Source organism: Cuculus canorus, chromosome 3 (assembly GCF_017976375.1).
Source record: "Cuculus canorus isolate bCucCan1 chromosome 3, bCucCan1.pri, whole genome shotgun sequence".
NCBI lineage: Eukaryota > Metazoa > Chordata > Aves > Cuculiformes > Cuculidae > Cuculus > Cuculus canorus.
In genome coordinates this window covers 18,621,939-18,639,767 of record NC_071403.1, presented here as the reverse complement: position 1 = coordinate 18,639,767, position 17,829 = coordinate 18,621,939, and the positions used below count along the sequence as shown (strand labels likewise).

Below are 17,829 nucleotides of genomic sequence, written 5' to 3'. Positions count from 1 at the left end.
TTTCACAGAGATGGTTTACCTCTCAATCTGGAATGCCATGACATTTAAAAAGTTGTTTTTCCCAAAGCTGCCCCCATTTAAGTCAACATGAAGTCCAAGTCAATGCAACAAGTTGAGTCTGTTACAGGAGAAACACACATATCCGTGTACACAAAAAAAACCCACCACTGTGTATACACCGGCTATACTTTAAAAAGAAGTCCAACATTTAGTTAGTTTAAACAAAAAAATCATTCCAATTTCCATTGGAACTAATTAGCAACTAATTCCAAGGCAGATTGCCATCACTTCTTCTTAAATATTCCAAGAAGTCATGTTATGGCAGTTAGTCAAGAAATGGTGCTTCAGAAATCTGTGAGCGACCAAGAACAGGGTCAGAATGGAAATTTGTATGTCCTAAACTAAAGTAGCTGCTTCCTCTTCTGCTGCAAAATCCACTCTCACGCTCTATTCTGCAATGAAGGACCCGACTTCTTGTTGTAGACAGAAGACGTCTCCCCCACTTCAGATTTCTCGTTTGCGACAAACTAGCATCCCACCAAAAGCAAAAGAATAAACTGGAAATATTACAATATATCATCTAATCATCTCCCTTTCTCAGAGAAGAAGTGGGGATGGGAGGAGGCAGGAGAGATTAATGCAAAGTTTTGGCATAGCTTTGAATGTCATATCATTTAATCTTTCCCCAGTGAAAAAGCAGCCAAGCAGTAGTATAAGCAGAGGGAAGATCAGATTCTGTTCAGGTACACAGTGGTACGTGAAAGAATGATGCAAAAAGGGAAACTGAGTATGTTAGAGGAAAAGAAACAGCACAACAGTACCCAAATGCCGAAACAGGCTGCCCAGAGAGTTTGTACAACCTCCTTCCTTCAAAATATTCAAAGCTCACCTGGACAAGACCACAAACAACCTAAACTGGCTCTACGTTGAATACTGGTTTGGACCAGATGACCTTCAAGGTCTTTTCTTTCCAACCCTTATTACTCTACGACTCATTAAGAGCCCCAAGCAGGGTTACATGCTGACTGCCTAAACTTTTTATGTCTGTGCCTGTCTCGCTGATGGAAGCATTTCATGACATTGATAAGATACTACTGATTCAGCTCCATCACATTCAATAAGCAGCTCACATCAAAGTGGCATATTTGCTCACCAAAATTTCTTTTTTACTGATGACCATGCTGGTAGCCCACTCCACACTGAATACCTTCTGATGACCTCATGTACCCAGTTGCATCAGCCTAAGGAAGAAAAGCACGATGCCTGACTGCACCAAGGCATTCAAGTGTTCCTCCAGCTATGATTAATAACATTTGCTGCTTAATCAAAAAAAAATTTGCTGTGTGAGAAGCACACTTGCAGAAAAGCATAATTGACTATAAAGTTAGACAGATGACAGAACAATTAATTGTCAAAATACACCCCAAAACTTTCATCTCCCAAACACTTATATGTGGGTATAACCAAAGGACAACATATCAGCTTTATTTAAGAGGCTTAGGTCAGTTGCATGCATTTTCAGACTACCTAAAATGTTACTTGACATGACAAAAGGTCTAGCGGGAAAACACATAACAGTTACCAAAGCTAAGCATTACAATATGTTAATGAAAATTCTGCTGTCATAGGCTGGGTACACTACCTGGACAACAAATCAGAGAATAAGCAAAACCACGTCAAATAAAAGGCACCCTCTCCCATACTCCTCAGTACCAGAAGTGTAAAAATAATTTATATTAAATTTGAAAGCATGCTGGCTATACCCTAAATTGTGAAGCAACAATTCTCAACAAAAAAGCAAGGATTTAACGCTGCTGAAGGCACTCAGGAACAAAGAGCTATGTGACCAGTAATCCACCATAATGAAAAACATCTTATGAATCTGACTTCTAACCATGCCTGTCCCTTGTTAATGCAAAGCAAGCGCATGAGAAAAATCGATAAATTGATCTATACTCGGTGCTTCCATACAAGCGTGAAAACTCCTTAACAGGTTTTGAGGATTTAATGTTTCTACAAATTAAAAAGAAAGACCTCTTATAATAAATGACTGCTGTGTTATGTCAGCCTGATCACTAGAAGATGGCTCTGAATCAAGTTAAATTAAGATTAACCTGCTTCTGCAAAGCTGCTTAGACAATGCACTGGGCTGGGGTGGCAGTGTTGACCTTTTTGACCCTCCTAGGCTTCTAGAAAATTACTCCCAAGAAAACTCCGAGTGTTTTACTCCCTGTAATAAAGCCTGCAGCACCTTCTTAAACTGCAGTGGTGGTAATTACCACGTTCTTATCACCAGCCTCAGAGGCAGAAAAAAGAACAGACATACTAAATTAGTTACACTTGACAAGTACCAATTAAACAGAAGGCATACTGGTCACAGGACTAACCAAGGAAACTAAGAATCACTGAACTCCACCTAAGAAATATAACGGAGTAAAGACTGACATCTAAACCAAGGTACAAAAACTATGTTTGCAGTCCTGGTATTAATACAGACTGTAATGCTCAATGATTCCATCTTGTCTCTTTAATACATCAAGTTTCACCCTTCTTGACACAATATTACTGAAATCTTACTTTTAAATGTTTCAATGCAAGTATTTTTTGAAGTGGAAAATTCAATTTTTACGAAGTTCAGCAGCATGTACTGTTTTGTCCAACAATGCATCTTGAAATATCTTAAGAATTCATTAGAACAGCTTTCTTCAGTTTTGTACTGAGTATCAAGTTCTATATTAGAAAGTATATCCCTTATCTACCCCTCAAACAGATTTACAACACATGAAAAGAAACGTAAGAAATATTAGTAAGTCAAAACAAATAACATATTGTTTTCACACCAGGCACACTATCAGAATAATTAAAGAAATAAAAAGAAAACTAAAATTAATTCTGGTTAGCTCTGACAGAGGCTGATTTTACAAATATCCCACAAACAGCATAAAAAGATATACTACATTGTAGCAAGTTATTAAATAACTTTCTTTTTCTAACTGTAAACCTTAAGAAAAGAATTGGCTATTTAAGATGAAAATGAACAAAATGTACTATTGTGTAATGAGACTGGAACACGTTCTCCAGATGTTACTGTTAAAAAGCATTTATATAAATCAGAACAAAACCCAGATCTTGCCAAACTGCTGTGTAAGAACCAGGCAACCAAACTGCAGAATTCTCCACTTAAATCCATCCACAAAGAAACAAGGATAACCAAACTCCAGACTACTTCATTTTTGCTCAATCTATATACAACAAGTAGTCATTTGTTTCACCCCCAGCTTAATCCACCAAGTCAAAAATTCTGAACTACTTCATTCTACCATGTGCAATGTTGGGAGGTACCAGCACACACATAAAAGAGGAAGACAACATTTTCTATCTACCTGTTTACATAATAAGCACATAGCACTAACTCCCTATGCTAATTCAAGCTAGTTTTCTCCTCCCTATAGCAGCATATTGCTCTGTTCTTAAAGCATGCAAAAGACCCCATGATAATTGATAAAAAACCTCACAGAAAAAACTGAGTGTATTCCCACCTGCAGAAGTAATAGGTTCTGGGAGGCAGAAGACACACCCTGAATACACTGCATTAACAGTTCCCAAACATCTCCCACAAATTGTGTTCTTGTAGTTCTTGTTCTTGCACTGGGACCACAAAAACAGACCCAGAACCTCCACTGATAGATCACTGCTCCCTTGTCAGCAACACATTGTGAAGTTTTTGCCATAGACAATTCCCTGAAATCACTAACAAAAAAAGATTTCCAGTATAAATATTTAAAGTGGATTTTTAGAGGTGAATCATTAGCATTTTTTTTTAAAAAAAATACACTACATCTGCCTCTATTAGGTCAACTTTAAAAAGTTCTCTCATCATTTCATGTTACCAAAAGCTATCAGGACATTACACAATTTTTGTAAGTATAGCCAATTCCTAGCCAAGACACTTAGCAAATACAGTAACAACCTGGAGGCAATCTTATCTTCTCACTCATGTTTTCCCCAAAGGCATTTCCCCTTAACACAGAACTGGCCTTTGGGGTTTTCTAGAGCTCAAGCTCATAAAAAAGCATTGTGTTCAAGCAGCTACTTTTCTTCAAAGAATGACCACTACCATTTTAGAAAGGCTGGTGTCCTTCGGGCATGGCTAAGTACAGCCATCTCCTGGACAAATAAACAAAAACTCATTAATTATTTTACTGGACTGTAAACAAATTACTCACTTACTAAGAACGCAGTGTTCCCTGAAAACTCACACAGGTGTTTACACCTTAGACACAAGGTATACAGAATAACAACCAGGGATTGCAGTGGATCAGACACTGAAAATAAATATTATTGCTGAAAAATAATCCAGCACTATTATGGGAAGTATCAACAGAAAGCTGCAAGCAACCAGGTTTTACTCAGCATGACCCAGAGTAAAGTATCCAGGTTTGGATGGCCCATATCCTAAAGTTGCAGCAACCAGAGTCCAGAGAAAACTCATTACTATAAAAAAGCTTCAAATCATAAGAATAATCCTGCACTGGCACTGTGTGTGTAGGGAAGACAGGGAATCTCCATCACCAAAGGCTAAGAACAGCCTTTGCCAACCGATATGTCCCAAAACATATCCTGTACTTCAGAGATCTAATTCTGTAAGGCAGAAAGTAGGGGAAAACAAATATGGAAGTGATAAATAAAATCATTTTTAAAGCATCCAGCTAATTGCTAATGTGGCTAGGTCATCCTGACATAAGGATGTTATTTTCTTTCTATAATTGTGGTTTTATATGCAGTTCAGTCACTTGGGTTTTGATGTTTAAAATTTTCCACAAGGGAAATCTTTGATTCAACTCCCTCCACCCTTACAGGATTCCACACAAGTGTTATTTCTCCTCTTGACTTTCCTTTTCTTCTGCGATTTTCCAAATTGCAAGAGACTATCCTGGACTGGTTGAATAGACACCAATTGCTGTTTACAAACTGTTCCCCATCAATTTCACCTTTTTTTTTTTAATATTATTTAGAAGAAAAAAAATCCTAACTTTAACTATGCTTCTAGCTGTATCAAAATAATAAAACACAGGAACGATTATTTCTAGAATAAGCCTATAGTCATGAACAGAATAGGGAAACGAACTAAATTTCAAGTTACGTATGAGTACTTATTGCACATTTTCTACTCCACATGAAGAAATTTATTTTAGGTATGAAAAATTAATAAGGAGGAAAACAATTGGGAAAAAAAAATAAGCTGCTTATTCCTCATTTATTCCTGTTTGCATGTATGTAATTCAGGATTACCTGAAAGGAAATGATCTGAGCTTGGCTATTTTATTCTACATGTAGGAATGGCATGTAGTTGTTCTTAATTGAATTTCATTTTATTGAGCATCCACTCAGGAAAGAAGCAACTGCTGGCTGCACAGCAGCACAACATAAAGGACTTTGGGACTAAAGCATGCCACAAAGCGACAGCCAACACCACACTGCCAATAAAGGCAGCAAACATCACTCCAGACCACATTAGCAATGTTATACAGAAACCTTACGACAAGCATTTTGTTGTAATCAACTTTGTATGACGGTACCATAAGCTGCTGCAGGCACTACATCTCTGTAAGCACTGAAACAAGACAGGGAAGACAGCAGTAACAGAAACTAAAAGGGATAGCTAAAATAAACCAGAATAGACAAAACTAAAACCCATGAATATATGACCCTTCAGCGGGTACTGGGACACTAATTGAGAAAGAAGGAAACCTACCTTTCTGTTGTTTACCCTGCTATCACACAGAGGATCCCAAACAGTGACAAATCACATGAGCAAAAGACAAATTCTTTCCAAAACATTTCAAAAGAACAACTGCTGACAAAATCATTTCTGCTTCATCTCTACGGACATCAGCTTTGATATCTCAGTCAGTTCAGAACTCCTGAGGTTCATGACTAAGGCCAAGTCGATTCTACTCTGGGCAATCACTCACTTCTGGTGAGAGTCTCCAGGAACACAGAAGATTTTTGAAATAAAAACTCCTATTCGAAGTATTCACATTCTACACACATTTCCAAATAGCTGCAACTGTACTGAAATGGCATTATTCAAGAATTCCCTATTGAAAAGTAGAAAAAAAAAACCCCACTTATTTACACTACTCTTTTGGTCCAAAACCAGCTTATAATAGCTCAAAAGCTTAGAAGATAATCTAGGCATCCAAATATTAGTAATCCAATTTAAGCAGTCACCTAGCTTGGTGACAAATAGAAAGACATGCCATGAAAGAGATGCAGGATGCTATGCGACAGGTGATTGAGTGCACTCTCAGTAAGTTTGCAGGAGACACCAAGTTGGGTTGGAGTGTTGAAGGCAGGCCCTACAGAGGGGTTTGGACAGGCTGGATGGGTGGGCTGAGGCCAATTGTATGGGGTTCTACAAGGCCAAGTGTCAGGTCCTGCACTTCTGCCACAACAACCCCATGGAGGGCTACAGACTTGGGGAAGCATGTCTGGAAAGCTGCCTGGTGGAAAAGGACATGGGAGTGCTGGGTAACACCCAGCTGAACAAGAGCCAGCAGTGTGCCTAGGTGGCCAAGCATCCTGGCTTGTATCAGAAACAGTGTGGCCAGCAGGACTAGGGAAGTGATCATCCCTCTGTACTCTGTGCTGGTCAGGCCACACCTTGAATACTGCACTCACTTTTGGGCCCCTCACTACATGTAGGACCTTGAATTGTGTTCAGTTTTGGGCCTCTCACTAAAAGAAGGACATTGAGCTGCTGGAGCGCATCCAGAGAGGAGCAACGAAGCTGGTGAAGGGTCTGGAGTACAAGTCTTATGAGGAGTGTCTGAGGGACCTCAGATTGTTCAGTCTGAAGAAAAGGAGACTGATGGGAGACCTTATCACTCCTCCATATCACTCCTGAAAGGAGGCTGTAGAGATGGGTGTTGGTCTCTTCTCCCAAGTCACAAGCGATAGGATGAGAGGAAATGGCCTCAAGTTACCTTAAGGGAAGTTTAAACTAGATATTAGGAAGAATTTCTTTACTGAAAGGGTTGTCGAGCACTGGAACAGGCTGCCCGGGGAAGTGGTTGAGTCACCATTTTAAAAGTGGTGTAGAAGTGGTGCTTAGGGATATGGTTTAGCGGTGAATTTGACAGTGTTAGGTTCGCAGTTGGACTCTGTCCTAAAGGTCTTTTCCAACCTAAATAGTTCTATGATTCTGTGATCACAATTAGTCTTGAATACTCTTGAATAGGCACCCCAAATTACCTGCTAGAATTGATATGGAACCTGGAGGAAGCCTGAACTACTTGCTTGTATCAGAACGCGCTTTTAGAGCAGTGCATTTGCCAAGATTAATCCTACATGTGTAATATTTAGACAAAACCTTCCCTTACTAAGGGTCACATTTTTTCCAATTTCATATTAAAAATCTATTTTATGTTGGGTATCAACACGTGGATTCCCTGCATCCATACCAAACTCATAGCTGGCTTTGAAGAAGACTGACGATACTACTTGACACCTTTCTAATTTCTTTAAAGGCTTCCAAAAATATCACAGAATCAGAGAACTTTTAAACTCCTCCAGCATCCTTTGCGTCATACAACTTCTTGAGCTGTAAAAACCTTTACCAACAGTGCCTATTTCTGTAATTCACCAATAATTTGCTTAACACTGAATTTAGAATCATAGAATTATATAATTGTTTAGGTTGGAAAAGACCTTTAAGATCAGTGAGTCCAACCCTTAACCTGGCACCTTATATGTGAAGGTGTTTTACAGGATTTGCTTCAGAATTCCACTAGCTACCTCCTTTCAGGCCATCACATGGAATTACCTTATCCTCCAGAGGTCAGTGATCACCCATACTTACATTTTTATTCTAATGCACAAAAGCACACCTTATAAGCAAGCTCTCATACCTCTAATTTAAAGACCCTCTCTCTTTCCCGTCCAATAACTCTCTTTTTCTCCTACCTAAATTCACCATTCACAAAATATTCCATCTTACAGGGACGAGTCTAATGTTCCTTCCTTGCCTTGCACAACTCCATAAACATTTTCTCTTCTCCCAACAGCATTCTTTCATTCAAGCACTGACCAAACATAATGGCACTTAACCTGCCAGCTCCTGAAGCCTCTGTGACTCTCTGCAAGTTGGTCGTCAGGAGAAGGGGATTTTTCACATTTTCACCTGCCGACCATTCTTCCAACTCCTTAAACTCAGCTAGGTGGGTAGTTCAAGACTACTTTCAGAGGACTGCATTCAAACTTCAATTTTTTACTCCATTTTTTCAGATACATTAACAAGAACACGAAAAGCTCTAATAAGCTCTAATTGGACATCACATATACCAAGGGAAGCAGTCCCTAAAAAGAACTGCAATCTGCTTAGAGACGTAAGGTTCAAACACTATTCCCATTCTAAACAGAAACAGTGAGTTCCCTGGCTATCCAAACTGGCATGAAATCTTAGCAACAAGAGAAACTACATTCTGGTCTTTCATGTTTCCTTACTATGTCAGCTTTCCTCTCCTTAGTGCAAACTTTACAGTGGTATAATAACTTCTCAGTTTTTGAGTGCAACGTAACTTCACTGAAATATATTACCCAAACACATACAAACAAATGCATGCATCTTTCTAAGACGTCTGCACATACCTGGCAAAACCCACAAACAGTTAGAGTACTGGAAAGCATGTACGTAAATATTTGTTAGCACAGAGATGTGAATTACTAAAGATGTATATTACTTTGAGAGGACAACAAACACCAGCAATAACTTGATCTAAGATTCCAATTTTTTCAATTCTTCCAGTTCTTCAGGGTTTAGTTGCTACCACCAACCCAAATTTCATCTATAAAAATGAAAACATAAACAACAAAAAAAGCTCAGTCTCCCCAAAGTGCTGCTACAGGGATTCTCTGGATTCTCGGAGTTCTGAGCAAGGACTTATCCTACCCCACACTCTCAGAACACCAAGCTTTGAAATAGTCAGAAGGCTCTTGATCACTCACTTAGATAGCCTTCTGACATGGTAGTGAGTGCACATTAGAGCCCCCTTTCAAAAGAAGACCAAACAGTATTAAAGCCAAATCTCTGAGACTGATGACTACACAGAGGCATTTGTAGATACGTAACTCCTCAAGATGTGTCTGGAGGATGGCAGAAAGAGTATTCAAGGAAAGTATTATATATACTTCACTTCCATTGTTTATATAATCTCAAAACAAAACCTTCATTTTTGGCCACAGTAGGTTAGATCTGTCATTATTCTGAGTAGCCTTCCCTGTCAATCACTATTTCTGCTATTCTTGTTTCTCAGTCTTTACACTTATGTCAACTTTTGCCATTTATACCTTATTCCTCCTCTGCTTTTTCCTCCCAGTTCTTTAATTCCTGTCTCTGATCTTTAATCCCTACCTCTGATCTCCTCTGTATTTTTGTCATGTGGGTGATACTGATGTTTACATACTGCAGGTTTATTTTACACTTCAGCCAGAGCAAAAAGACACATGTATTCACAGTCCAAGATCCTTGTTTCAAATCTATCTGCAGATCCAAAGACAAATGTACAACTGCTTCATTCAGATAGCATTTTCTTAAAAAAAAAAAAAAAAATACTTGCCTTTTTAAAACATAAAGAAAATGTTTGCACACATTGCCTAGGCTACAAAAAATACAGTAGGCAAGGAAGCAGGCTATCAATCATGCAGTTTACATCTTTGCTTTAGAGATAGGAAACATCTCCAGGCAGCAGGACTATGGAACAGCAGACATTCGTTACTTCCACAAAGATACTCTACAGGTCAGGCTATGCAACCTCTGCAAAATGGTGACATTCAAAAACCTGGCAGAGGGTGATGGGGAAGGAGACAAGGAAAAAAACAATGTGCCTTCCAGTGTTCAAGGACCAGAAAGAGGGAATAAAGAAAAAAATCTATTTAAGACTTATTTCCTTTCCCTTATCTGAAAGGAACTCTCCACATCAAAATTTCATGGAGTCTACTAATTTTCAGGACAGAGGGTTATCCAGCAACAGATTTCTAAGCATTTGGTTCATGCAAAACACACTAACACAAACAGAAGGACCATGAGCAGCAAGGCAATTCCAATTTTCTGGCATCATTTATTTCAAATGTTGACATAAGATGTATTGGAACAAACATCCAATCAAAGTCACACCTAATGTGGAAAAGAAACTTCCACATACCGACTTGTTTACATATGATTCCTCAATTAAATGTTTTCAAACAAAATTATTTGTAGCATGTCAAAAACTCATCCAATCAAAAATAAGGATTTATTTCCTTACAGAGTCAATGAGCTGGACTTCTTTCACTTACTAGACTAAGCCTCTAGCTCTTTTTATATTACAACATTACTCTACACTCAGGCTTAAATAGCTTTCCTGGCAAAAAAAGGGTTTAGATTTGATGATAGATTTATTCTAAAAGCAAATTTATTCTCTTCCCCTCTAGAGAACTTCAGTGACAGTCTGGATAGCAACCAACATCTGTATAGTATCACTAGTGAGTATTAAGATACTAAGTCATCCCTACTATAATATTAGGTCATATTTAGAGCTTGATCTCTATAAAAGTACTTAAAAAGAATCTATCAATTGCTAGCAAAATAAATACTTATAGGTATAGACTGCCACCTAGTGACTTTGATTATCTATGGGAAAAAAGCAAAACCAACCAAACTTTCCCCTTCCACAAAGTAAGAAAAACACATTCATTCCTTCATATTTTATGTCAACATATAGAAACAACCTCATATTATGTTACTTGTATCTCCTCTTATTATGTTCATGGTAAATGCAGGAGGGGAACAGGGAAACAAGAGTCAGCAAGTGCACATAATCTTCCTTAAACAAGTAAGAACCACAAGGTTGACCGTTCATTGATTCTGTCTGGAATTATTCCTTATTTTACATGGACTCTAGCCTTTGCATAAAACAAGCGCTACATCCAGAATTTATCTAATCTCCCATACAAAAATGACAGAGAGCCACACCCCTCTCAAAATTTTGGATTCCTTCAGTTTTTGTGCTTTCAGTCTCTCCTGGTCCTCCTCAGCACTGAAACTATATTTTCAGTATGTCCTCTAGTTCTTCTTTTCCATTCCCTCTTCAGCCACTGCTGGTTTCCTACGGGATTTCACTATGAGTGCAGAAAGAAGCCACGTTATCTGCATCATCTTATCTGCCTTACAAAGCTGAATATGCATCTTATCTTCAGACTTCTCTTTCTGTCCAAACTTTATTTCAGATATTGCCTTCATTTGGGCACCTCAGCAGCAGCATAGAGAACTCTTATTTTTCCTGTCATGTCTTCTCCAACCCCTTCTCTCTCAAGCACTATAAACATCTTCAGTTCACTTCTCACTCAGAAGTTCAGCTCACTTCATCTCAGAATCTGCAAGACAAATAGAACTTAAGATCTGTTTATAATGAATCTGTAAAACATTTTATTTAAATAGGATAACAGCTAAAAGCTTTTCGAATTTCACCTTCTCTGTCATCTAACACACTTTTCCTCTCACAAATACAATCTTTGCAATGCTCAGAACGAACATGAAGAGATAGTTTCCTGCCTTGTTAACTTGATATCACTAGCACTTTATGTACCAACCCATCTTATTTTACAATCACATGAAGAAAGATCAGTATTTAGTCTTTCCTCATGAAATCTATCCTCTTATTCACTATAAAGAGGTCAGTACCCTTTTTGATCAAACGGCAATATAAGCTTTCATTAGCCCTTGTTCAATGGTCGTACGAATACTTCCACTATTTCTCACGTTGCTTTAGAGGGGTTATTTTCAAATTTTCCCAAAGTCATGTCATACCTTCCTCAATAAAATAAATCTGATTCTAGCTAGGTTGCTGTGCCTGTTGCTTGTCTTGCTGACTAACACAGTGTAAAGAGTTCTTTGCGCTCCCCCAACAGTGCCCATCTCACCAGTATCCCCTGCACTCTGGGGCAGGGGCTATCACAAAGTCTTTGAACAGCACTGGCACTTCAGATACATCATCAAAATGCTACTAAAATAATTATATAATGTCTTTACGTCATTCCAATATTATACGACTTTCTAACATCAAAGAAAACCAACAAACAACCCTCAAAGCAACACACTAACAACATGCAGTTTGTCTTTTAAACTGGAGACATTCACTAAAAAAACAAGAAAGTTGCTTATGGAGCCATCTGCTTTTGTTGCATATTACCCAAATGAAGTCTTCTCTTGCCCACGTTTCCAGCAAGCAACTGCTGTGACAGTGGCTTCATATTCACATGAAGTCTAGTAAACAGTTCTAACATATCACACCAGAGTTAAAGAACATTAACTTAACATCAACGTGCAACACTAAAGAAGATTGCTAACAGAAGCCCTATCCAAACTATTTGAACATTAATGTATAAAACAGAGAATAAGAAAACATCAACACAATACTTAAAGCAGATAAACATAACAAAGTATGGTTATGCTTTTAAAACTTCTTAAAAGTATAGTCTTCCTCCTCTCCCTTTTTAGGTTCACTCCAAAAAAGTGGATCTTAGTGATCTCCAAGATGGCAGGAACTCATCTCCTCCAGATGAGGAAAATGAAATTGACTTAATCACTGGCTGCCAGTGGTCCCAGTCATCTTTGTGCCTTGAAGAAGGTGCTGAAACTTAACATTTTATAACCTCCTCTTCTGTTCGATAGCCCAATGGGGGAGGCAGTGACTGCCAAATTAAACACTATCAGGTTACTGTGTCCACAAACTGCTTCCAAGATGGGTAAACTGCTATGTACTACCTAGGGTGCCATGCATGAAACAATGATTCTTTTTTTAGCATTCCAGTAATAGTACTTCTCCCAGGAAAATGGGTGCTTAACGAAAGGACACCAAATGGATAACCAAAGAAGAAACTTAACTGAAAGCACAGTGGAGGCCAAAGTTCTCTAGATTTGCCAACCAGGTATCACTAGCTAGGCAGTTAAATACTATCCATCAACAGATGGATCAAGAACTGTGGACATGACACTTCCTGCTTGTGCAGCAACACAAAGGACTGAAAGAAAGTCTTTTCCTTCCCTCCACCTTTCTTATAAGCCACTGATACTCAGCTGTAAGAGACTACCCCCCAGGAACAGTGGAACTAAGTTTCTTCAAAAATGAATACAAAATAAGGATTAATTTATATCACACAAGAAATTTGTAAAAGCTCCTGCAAGTTTTAAAGAAATTCCTTCTTTAAAACCTACTCAAAAATAAGTTTTCAACAAAAACTTAGAAGTTCCTGCAAGTAACTATTTTTCCTCTTCTGTTGAACTCACTTCAACCACCTGCAGTTTTTTTCACGTATTTTTCATATACTTTTGCAAACCATTTTTTCCTATCTAGTCATAAAGGCTACTTCGAAGATTCTTTGAGACAAAAGTTGTACCATTTCTCTGAATGTCTTCACGTGAGTCTCCCAAAGACATAAACCAATCCTGTTCTAGATAAAGTACAAGCATAGCTACGATAGAGCATTTCTGTATCTGTTTTCCAGGCCATGGCAGAAAACATTACACTTAACAAAGAGTATAAATCTATTTCAGTATAATTCCTTCACTGATCTTGATATATAGGACCAAAAAGCATCACAACACATTGTTGCTAAGAGGCTTTAATTTGATCATGGTAATTAAATAGGGTCACAATGATGAATACCTGGTATAATTGCGGTTTCCAGAAATGAAGTTATATTGATAAAGTTAGTTAAAAAAATAGAAGACTCCTGAAATTATGTCAGCAAGTTCCGAAAGCTTTGAAAGTTTACGTAAATGGTAACACATTCAAAATTTTTTGTTTCCAAAGACAGAATGGAAAACAGAAATCCATTTACAAGGCTTGTCTCCCACAAACCATTGAGAGGTACAAAGGACTAGAGATGTTAATATGAAAATAACGTCAGGTTTAAAAGTTCTTACCATATTTGTCTCGTAAGCCAACTGTACACCTGAAGACTCCACCAAAGGCCACATCTTCACCAAATATTACTGAAAAATAAGAACAGATGAGGCTAAAATTACTCCAAAGCATCTTATTTTTAATAAACGTGTTTCAAAGGTTTTTATATGAGACACTAATTAAGTATCACCACACATTTCATTTTAATTCAAGATTTATCTAGAACTGTTTCTCCTGCATAGCCTATAACGAAGAATCAAGTTTAATGAGGAATCAGTACAGCAACACAACTATACCTCAAAACATAATTCATGCAACTGACTCAGCTACACTTGCAGTAAAACATCTATTTTTCTGAGATATTCTGTAACATCACAATATCTAAATCCAAATGAATAAAAGCAATTCCAATAAACAATCACTAAAGAGGCGTTGAAGTTGTGTCCTGCTTCAACTGGCAAACACATGCATTCCTCAGCCACACGTTTCCATAAATGCAGTGTTTTGAAAAATGAAAAACTAAGCTTTTCTTCAAATACCAATGCAACAGGAAATTTTAAACTTTCTCCAAACATACTTGCTAGATCCCCAAAAAGTTACTTCAGAGGTATTTGTCTACAGAAAAGATAGATATCTAATAACCAGGACAACATTCAATATTCAACATCCTTACAGTGTGGCTCATGTAGCCAATGAAGTTTTATCACTAAAAGTAACTGCCCTTAAATATCAGCTTCATTTCAACTAATCTGGGTTTTTTTCTTTGAATTTATGGAATTAAGATGTCTATTTTTTCTTATAACAGTTTTATTATTTAATTCACAGAAATAGGTATTGCTCATTTCAGTTTTTTTCAGCATGCGACAGATGTACAGCAGTATCACCAATAGCATCTTGCTTCAATTGCAGTCAGTTCTGATAATTTCAAAATTCCTTAATACTCTCTGTATTCTAAAGGACAGAAAATAATGAGTTAACCTCCTTACCCTTCAAATATATTTTTTTTATTTAAATAAAATACATTTCTGATTGGAAGCACTAAAATGGGTTAATACACTTCTGACAATCACCACTTAAAGAAAAAAAACTTGTACAATGAGGTAAAACCAATGCAGTCACGAAGTTCATGATTGAATTATCACCCCAGATCATGTCTCTAATTAATATTAATTTGTTTGGTTTTTTACATACTTCAAATCTTTGTCAGGCCTTTCCATTACCATATGGCTACTTATTTTTGAGCCAGCTGGCATGAAGAAAATCCCATTTAACGCTGGTATCAGCAAACTTGCAAGGATTTACTCATTTTGTTCAGCCACTGAAAATATTTTCCTGGACAGACTCTAATTCTCATCAACACAAGTATGCGGATTTCCACTACTCAAACAACAGTTGCTCAATTCCCATGCAACTAAAAACATATGAAGGACACGCTTTCTACTGCAAGCAGTACTAATTAAGTAGGGAATACTGACAACTCACAAGTCTGGACTGTAGAACTCCAATGTGGTCTTGCAAAGTGCTTTGCAAAGATCCAGCCCTGCAAAGCTGAAGAACAAGACTGGAACCTTAGAGTGACTAAAAGGCTAAAGATGATATACCAGTTTAGGTTCCTGCTGGAGTAACATTCTACTTACTTTTAAATGGCTGATTCTACAGAAATGGTACTAAAATCTGTTCTTGGCACTATTTTACCCTCAGTTGTCTATGTTTAATTGAATAAAGGTGATTATAACACAGCTGTAGATTGAGAGGGAACACATGCAGGCATAGTGCTGGACAGACAACATGGGATTTGTCCTAGCAGATTAGACAATTAGTCAGACCTAAGTAAAGTAGTGGTTCAAGCACTGCCAGAAAGAGTTAGTAACAGACGAAAAAGAAAAAACAAAATTACAGACGATCAAACAGCTTTTGCAGCTGTGTTCATGACATTAAACATCTTTCAGATATCTGGCCATCATCATGCCTTTGTTAAGACAACAGAAGCAAGAGACCTCCTGTTGAGTATAAGAAGTTAAAAGTGGAGTAAATAGTTATGTGCAAAAGACTTTAGAACAACCGTTTTAAATCAAGCTATGACAAACTAGTTTCTTCAGTGTTATAGGTTATCTTGACTGCAAAATCCTAGAAAATCTTACATTGCCTACGCGCAATGATGAACAAAAATCAGTAAAGTTGGAAAGGAATTTTGCAGGGCAAGGAAGAAGGGAGAATGGACAGAGCAAGGAATAGATAGCCTCTAAAAATACCACTTTTTGAGCATAGAGAGTTGAAGGAATTAAATACTAAGATCTACATTTTAAAAACTCCTTTACTTACTGGTGGGACTCAAGCTGCCCGTACATAGAGTTCACATCAGTAATATCAGAAGCATGTTAAGCAATGTATCCTTCTGTCCCAACATTCAATCGAAATACAAACAGCTAACACAGAACACACAACTGCATCTTACATCACGTGATCCATTAACAATCTGTTAATATGACACATTTTTAAGTTTGTTTGAGATCAAAATGTAGAAATAACTTATAATAAGTAACTAAAAGCCATGAGAAATGCATTTAATACTGTAGACAAACAGGCAAAACAAAATGCAATTTACACAAAGCAAAACACACTAACAAGCGCAGTATACCTGCAGTCGGATCTTTGGCTAAAGCATTGTCCAAGGCACTTGTTATGGATTGGAAGAGATTCATCTTCTGAGTTTGCCCTGTGTGAAAGTGATTATTTAGACATTTAATTTGGTTCAAAAGACAACGTGCATTTAGAAAACACTGCTGCACAACATGACTAGAAACTTAGATAACAGTCATAAACAAGATCTCTGTCGGGAATTGCCAAGACGCATTTGCTGAGTAAACTTAAATTATGGGATAGACGGAACTGAGTATGGTATACTTTGCTATCCCAAGGACTAAAATTCTACTGCCCTGCATTCAATCCTTTTTCAAAAACTATGTTCCTAGCTACAGCGAATGCAGCATTGCAATGCTTAGTCAGACACTACGAACAATGACTAATGCAACAGTTCTTCAGAGGAAGAAACCTTAGTAAAGCACTGTTGTTTGGGGGACTGGGATCCTTTCTGCTAAGACTCACCAGATCTCATTAAGCTTACTTCATCATTCTTTAAGTATTTTTTTTAAAGCTCCAGCCTTTCCTGTTTACAGACATCTATTATTATCAGAAGTTTTCTAGACCACCAGCCTGCTCTCTGGACTGCAGTTCAAGTGTGAGAAGCATCACATCCACATTCCAAGGAAGAAAACATGATGCTGAACAGCTGTAATTAAAATGGTAAAACAAAGGCACCAGATGGCTGCATTAAAATCTTCTGCAGCACAGATTGAAATAAAACCTTCAAAACCAAGAAAGGCTACCCACGTGCCTCTCTTCATTCCAGCACTGGAAGGAAAAAACAAACAGACCTGAAAGCAAAGATACAGCAAAGCAATAGCCCAGTATCCCTACATGTTCTTGTGTTTGTAGCTTCACTTCTTACACTTCACATGGCCCTTTAAGAAAAGGAAACTGTAAAAAAAATTTGTTATGGGAACTGTCCAAATTACATGACAGCTACAAAAAAAATCAACATTTACAAATTCAAGGAAAGGAAGGCTGGGGAAACAGAGAAACAACTGCGGTTCCCAAGTCACCAACATTTGTATTTGGGTAATCTTTTCCACAAAATACAAACATTCCAGTATTTTATGTAAATAAATGCCTAATATTTAAGCAACTGTCAGCAACTCCTCCCAGACTGTTCTGACCTACTGCCTCACTCATAACAAAGGCCTCTGTATAAGCATTTGTGAGAAAGGAGAAACTAATTGCATCCTCCAAATTTGAAGAGTGAAGTTGGAGAAGCACTATGTTA

General features: G+C 37.7%; 1 protein-coding gene across 1 annotated transcript in view; it reads right to left on the bottom strand.

The window, feature by feature from the left end:
* BCKDHB (branched chain keto acid dehydrogenase E1 subunit beta) overlaps positions 1-17,829 on the bottom strand; it is a 125,756-nt gene that overhangs the window by 106,266 nt on the left and 1,661 nt on the right. Inside the window, exons 2-3 of the mRNA XM_009564769.2 lie at positions 16,585-16,662; positions 13,967-14,035 (exon numbers count right to left, since the gene is read on the bottom strand). Of these exons, the coding sequence (XP_009563064.2) occupies positions 13,967-14,035; positions 16,585-16,662 (147 nt within the window). The remainder of the gene's footprint in view (positions 1-13,966; positions 14,036-16,584; positions 16,663-17,829) is intronic.